At 50.0% G+C, this 6,948-nt stretch overlaps 1 protein-coding gene across 1 annotated transcript; it reads left to right on the top strand.

The window, feature by feature from the left end:
• Window positions 1-1,842, top strand: LOC147689614 (uncharacterized). The gene is made up of 2 exons (XM_086939428.1): window positions 1-105; window positions 718-1,842. The coding sequence occupies exons 1-2, from the start codon at window positions 1-3 to the stop codon at window positions 1,840-1,842; spliced, it is 1,230 nt and encodes a 409-aa protein (XP_086795554.1).
• Window positions 1,843-6,948: the final 5,106 nt, after the last annotated feature.

The following is a 6,948-nucleotide window of genomic DNA, read 5'->3' as shown; positions in this document are numbered from 1 at the left end:
ATGGAGGCCGCGGTAAAAAAACGCGCAGAGACTCAGGAACAGCTGGGGAAGATGATGGAGCAATTCTTAAAAACCGCCGAGGATAACTGGGGACAGTTGCATGACGTAATAAAGGGCCAAGGGGCAGCCCAGGACCAAGCTATGTGAAAGCTCACCGACGTACTAGGCCAAAAAAGACCTGTCACTTCTCTTCCCTCAGTGGTTCTCCAAAAGTACGTACCGGGAGAAGACCCGGACTTCTTCTTTACTAATTTCGAACAGCTGGCCCAAGCCGCTGCCTGGCCCACTGAACGTTGGGGACACTATCTAGGTCCACTACTTACCGGCGAATTACAAGCTGTGTATCAACAGGCTAATATCCAGGGACAAACCCCTTATGCCGATATCAAAACTTGCATCCTGGAACGTCTAGGCATAGACGACGAAACCTACAGGGTGAAGCTGCGACAGGCCAAAGAAGGGCCACAAGAAACGCCTAGAGGTCTGTCTTTCCGCATCAGGGATCTGGCCGACCGTTGGCTGTGATCCGCCACGAAAGAAGAAATCCTCTCCAAAATATATTTGGAACAGTTTCTAGCCTCCCTGCATCCTTCTACCCAAAAATGGGTTCGCCAACACGCCCGTCTCACCCTAGAGAGTGCGGTAGAGATCGCCAGCACCTACAGCCGAGCACAAGACTTTCAGAGGTCAAAAGATGAACATTCTCACCGTCCACAGCCTCATAACCAGAACCGAACGCCGAGGCCTCCCCTACCCAAGAAACCGGAGCCCGTCACTCTGCTCCCATATCCTGTTATTCCGCGAGCACCCCCACCCGGTCCTCAATGCTATCACTGTGGGGGTTATGGGCACATCGCCCAAGTATGCCCTCAGAAAGAAGAACCAATGGAGGTGGGTCTCGCCCGGAACTTTGTATGCCTCGCAGCAGAACCTAACCCTCCTAGATTTCACTGCCCGGTACGGATCGATGGACACCCTGTTCTAGCCCTTGCTGATACGGGCTGCAGACAAAGCGTACTCCGTTCTCAAGAGTTGCCAAACCCTGTGGGACCAATGACCGGTACAGTTGCCATACAGTGTGTGCACGGTGACACGAAACTATACCCCACAGCCCAGGTTCGGGTTCAACACCCTACGGACCAGGGAAGCATGCTAACCGTTGGCCTTATACCTAACCTCCCGGAGCAAGTAATACTGGGCAGCGACTATTCGGGACTTCCCCGTCTTCTCCATGAGACCACCGACTCCTTAGAAAAATGGTGGTCAGAGGCCCCGTTTCCACACGACCAACCATGTCGAGAGACATCAGACAAACCATACAAATCAAAAACCCAAAAGAAGAAAGAGAAGAGGAGCTATGCCACTGTATGTCCCGTCCGAGTAGAAGAACACCCCTGGGAAACCGACAGAGAATTCCGTGCCGCCCAACAGGAGGATCCCGTCCTGCAAGATGCGTGGGGACGAGCCCTGGACAATGAAGACCCACTACAAGTAGGTCCCTATTTCTTTAGAAAGAATGGCCTTTTATACAGGAAGGGAGGGGCACAACAAACACCACAGTTGATAATCCCGGGACCCTTCCGAGACAAGGTGTTGTTTCTCGCCCACAGTCACCTGCTGGGGGGCCACTTTAGCGACGAGAAGACAGGACAGGCGATCCTGGAAAAATTCTATTGGCCAGGCGTCTACCAGCAAATAAAACTGTACTGTCGTGCATGCCCGATATGCCAAAGGAATAGCAGGTATCGACCCCCCAGAGTGCCCCTACAGCCTCTACCCGTTATCGATATACCCTTTAGCAGAGTAGGGATCGACATTATAGGCCCCCTGTTGCCCTCCTGAAGCGGATGTCGATATGCTCTAGTACTGGTCGATTACGCCACCCGCTTTCCCGAAGCCGTACCTCTAAGACAACCCACAACCCAGAATATAGCCAAAGCCTTGATCTCGATCTTCTCTAGGATAGGCTTCCCTAGGGAAAGCCTAACCGACCAGGGGACCCCCTTTGTCTCCGCCCTTATGAAGCAGGTGTGTTCCCAATTAGGTATTAAGCAGATAAGGACCTCCGCCTACCACCCCCAAACGGATGGGCTTGTTGAGCGCTAAAACGCCACCCTAAAGACTACCTTGAAAAAGTTGTTGGCCCTTGAATGCAGGAGGTGGGAAGAGATGCTACCCCTAGCTCTGTTTGCGATCCGCTGCAAGGTTCAGAGCAGCACAGGATATTCGCCCTATGAGCTCTTATATGGGCGACCCCCACGAACCCTGTTAGACATGGCCAAAGAAGCCTGGGAGGCTGAACCAGACCGGACCAGACCCCATCCAAGACACATTTGGGGCAAATAAGAGACATCGTAAGGCAGAACATGGTGACTGCACAAGCCAACCAGAAACACCAGTATGATAAGGGCACAAAATCACGGTCATTTGACCCAGGAGACCTGGTTCTTCTCCTGATCCCATCATCAGACCACAAACTACTGGGTCAGTGGCAGGGCCCTTTCTCCATCTTACGACAAGTGACGCCGGTTACCTACGAGGTAGAAACAGACCCTAACAGACATACCTCACAGATTTACCATGTAAATCTACTGAAACCATGGGTCGGTCCTCGTCCTGTACTAGTTAGTACAGAACCTGAAACGGTTTTGTCCTATGAGGTCTGTATGGATCAGGATCTGACAGAAAATCAGAGACAGGAACTACGGAAGTTCTTGAGTCCACTACAACAGATCTTCTCCTCTTACCCTGGCCGCACCTCTGTAATTGAACATGCCATCATAACAGAGCCCGGAAAAACAGTACATCAACGGCCCTATCAGGTCCCTGAGGCCCGTAGAGCCGTCATCCAGGAAGAGATAGTCCAGATGATGCGCCTGGGGGTCATAGAGCCGTCTATCAGCAGCTGGAACTCACCCATTGTACTAGTCCCAAAGCCTGACGGATCGATCAGATTTTGCATCGACTTTCGAGAAGTGAATAAGATCTCCTCCTTTGATAACTACCCCCTTCCTCGTGTTGACGAGATGATCGAACGTATAGGGAAGGCCAAATACATCAGTACTCTTGACCTGTGTAAAGGGTATTGGCAGATCCCGTTGAAAGATGAGGATAAAAAGAAAACTGCATTTTCTACCCCCGAAGGACTATATCAGTTCACCATGATGCCCTTCGGCCTTCACGGTGCTCCCGCTACTTTCCAGAGAGCCATGAATCATGTGTTACAACCTCATTCCCGTTATGCCGGGGCCTATTTGGATGACATAATCATCTACAGTGACGACTGGGGTCAACACTTACATCACCTGCATGAAGTCGTCTCCTCCCTGGGTTCTTCTGGGTTCACCATTAACCCCGCAAAGACTACCCTTGCTGCCCAAACAGTCAAGTACCTGGGTTATCTTTTAGGCGAGGGTGTTATTCGACCCAGAACAATAAAATCACCGCCATCCAGTCAATCCCCTTTCCGCAAACACGAAAAGAACTCTGTGCATTCTTAGGACTCTTGGGGTAATATAGGAGATTCATCCCTAACTTCTCGCAGACTGCAGTACAGCTAACTGATCTTTTGAAAAAGTCTATGAAGACTGAAGACGCATTGAGGCACCCTGACTCTCGTATGCTACGAGCATTTCACCAGCTAAAGCAGTCCTTGATGTCCGGTCCTGTGCTTATCAGCCCAGACTATTCCCTACCTTTTATCCTTCAGACCGATGCGTCAGAACAGGGTTTGGGGGCTGTTCTATCACAGAGGGACCACAACGGCGAGGAACGACCCATCCTTTTTCTGAGCAGAAAGTTGTTTCCCAGGGAGATGAACTACGCAGTGGTAGAAAAAGAGGCGCTGGCCATCAAATGGGCAGTAGAAAGCCTCCGATATTATCTGGAGAAACGAGAATTTGTCTTGTATACTGATCACGCTCCATTGGAATGGATGGCCCGCAACAAGGGACATAACGACCGTGTCCTACGTTGGTTCTTGTCCCTACAACCCTATAGATTCAAAACGTTGCACCGGAAAGGCATTGATCAGGGAAATGCCACTACCTATCCCCATACCCTCCCCCTTCAACCAGAACAAGAAGGACAGCTAGGGGAAGGGGATGTGAACAGAATACGGTCCCTACCTCGCATACCCCGATGCTTCCCTCAAAGTCCCGGACCTTGCAGTCCGATCCATCGGCGCCCCTAGCAACCCGGACTCCATTCTTATCTTCCTCATTACAGGACCCAATCAGGAAGAACGGAAAACCGGAAGGACTCCCGAGTAACCCCGGAAGTTCCTCCCCTACTCAGAGACGGAGGACGGAAAAGCCGGAAACGAAGACGGCGGGGTGTGCAGAGAGTTCGACTCATGGCAAGAAACGGCTTGCGGTGACCCTGTGAAGGAGAACGGTGAAGAAGGAGAAGACGAGGAAGTCTGGACGGAGGATTGGTGGAGTCCAGTGGAGGACGCTGGGGAGCGGCAGCAACTCACGGGAGAGTTGCGGCGGGGGCATGTGAGTAACAAACCCCTTTGTAAATCTAGCGTATAAATAGCCCTAGTGTAAACAGACACAACTTCCCTTTTTTCTCACCGACCACTGTAGATATTGTATAGTAACTTCTCTCAACTTCTCTCAGTCACCGACACTAGAGTAAAACTCCCCGCACTGACTCAGCACTACATCACCCTTCTCTCCTCCTAATCTTCATCGTACCCCTTCCCCTACCTCCCTCATGGTCTGTTCCCCTTCCGCACTCCTGGTGACGGTATTCGGTGCCAACGCAGTTAAAAGCGGACGGACTAACGGCCCATCCTTCTTTCTCTCCTTGCCCCTCCTCCGAGGAACAACCTCTCCGGTGAAGGACCATCTCGACCCGGTGGACAACGCCCCAACCGACGTCCGGCCAAGATACAGCCCTCTTGGAGGAACCGTCGTTGTGACCTCCAGCCAAGCACCTTCCCTCTCGGAGCTACAACCTTTCCTTTTTTCTTCTCAATAACTCTGTACATGGATAAATAAAGAGACATAGCGCACTATATACGGCCTCCAAGCCTGTTATTCCGGCCCGCACACACCCCACGACTACACTCCTCTACTAGGACACTTCACTCACGAGTATCTTAGCGGTGACCCTTATTTCCTCCTTACTCGAGCCTCCTCGTATTCACTATGGACACTAATCTTTCTGGAGCCAACCCTTCCCACTTGGAGCCTTCAGCCCTCAATGCCTATAAAATCATATATCCTCCCAACTTGTCTTAGAACTCATGTAAAAACTTTAAACAGAGACTCCTTAAATCCCAACCAGAAACCCATATCTCTGATCCTTTCTTCTGCATAAAAAGAGGAGCCTTATTCTGTGCTCTTATCTTCTATACTAAAGGACGCACCCAATGGAGGAACGCTCTATACTCCTTACTCACAATTACCACATCCCAAAAATCTCCTCATGGCTTAAGAGTAACCGCTGCACACTCACCTTTTTATAATTTTGAAGCTACTATCTCACTTTACAATAATAGAACTCTCCTTATCCAATCCTTTGCTCACAACCTTAAATTGAATATTTTTTCCCAACCATCAAAAAGTCGATGACGAATATTGAGTCTAAACCCTTCCTAAATCATCCTGCACCCTCAGCTAAACCCATGGCTCCTCACCCCACCTTGATTCCAACCAAGATGGCTTTGTTGACCCGTCCCTCTCCAGCCCTCCTACCTCCAATGATATCTCCAATTATATCTTTGTACTCAATACTAACCCACTATCACCACCTACGGGGCCCGAGCAGCTCCCCTTCTTGCGCCAAACCAGTCCTCATGCCCACTGCTCCCACAGAGGAGCCAGCCCTGAGCTACACACCTCCAATAGTCTCACAATCACCCCTTTCTTACCCCTGTCCTATCACAACACTATTGTTGATTCTACCAACATACCCAAACCCCCCATCACAGACTGGCCGTCCTCACAACCAATGTTACGGAACCTCTTACCATGGCCAACAGTCAGGCCCCTCACACTTCTGAATCCTCATGTAGGCACTCACTGTGCCCTTCTCTTTTGCCCATCAAAACTCGCTTCACTCATAACCCTTCCCCGCCCCAGCTAGACCTTACTTCTAACTCCTCACTTGTCCCTAAGCTTGATGAGATCTCCCTGGCCATCCAACAACTCAAGTTTGATGTTAAAAGCATTCTACTCCTCACCTCTGATTTGGCGAAAAAGGGGCATCTAAGCAATTCTTTTGATATGAACAACCACAACCACTTCTTTGCCACATACCACTGCTATAGGCCTCCTTCTCGCCTTCCTCCTCTCTAAATCTGAACCCCCCCATACCCCAAGTGGAAAATATTACCCCTCCCCAATGTGCCTACTCATCCCATTAGATTAATTCATCCCCTGACTGACAAGGATAGCCTCTCGCTTCTACACTCCTAAAACCTAACTCTCGCTAACAACACACCCATCACTGTCATATCAAGGGAATTCAAGCCGACCCGCACAAAGAACCCAGAGCTAACCATAGAGCATTAAATAAAAACAACCTCACACTAGTCCCCACTTCTCACAAGTCTCCTGCCAACGCCAACTCGAAACTCAAATGCATTATTCTCAATTGTAAATCTGCTGTAAAACACACAGCAGATATCGCTGCACCCATTCTCGACCATGAGCTTGATCTCTTAATGTCGACCGAAACCTGGTTAAATGTCTCTTCTGCTCCAATCCTTGACCTTCTTGTCCCGCCTAGCTATGACATTATTATGTTAGACAGATCCTGTGGGCAAGGAGGAGGTATTGTCTGCATATACCGTAGCTTGTGGCTAAACAACTTCATTCTTCTGCTCTCTTCCTGCATGTGAATACCTATGCATCAACTTTGCCTGTAATACCAGACAAGTCTGCAATTCCACCTGTTCTATCATGCCCCCCAGAGACAACCTTTCCTTCATCCAAC

This window comes from Lissotriton vulgaris, chromosome 9, assembly GCF_964263255.1.
Source record: "Lissotriton vulgaris chromosome 9, aLisVul1.2, whole genome shotgun sequence".
Lineage (NCBI taxonomy): Eukaryota > Metazoa > Chordata > Amphibia > Caudata > Salamandridae > Lissotriton > Lissotriton vulgaris.
This window is presented reverse-complemented; position numbering and strand designations above follow the sequence as displayed.

Excerpts from the sequence above, each read along its gene's own strand:
- LOC147689614 (XM_086939428.1), top strand. The coding sequence starts at position 1 with ATGGAGGCCGCGGTAAAAAAACGCGCAGAGACTCAGGAACAGCTGGGG. Across the intron at positions 106-717 it reads ACTGGGGACAGTTGCATGAC|CCTCATAACCAGAACCGAAC; the intron begins GTAATAAAGGGC and ends CACCGTCCACAG.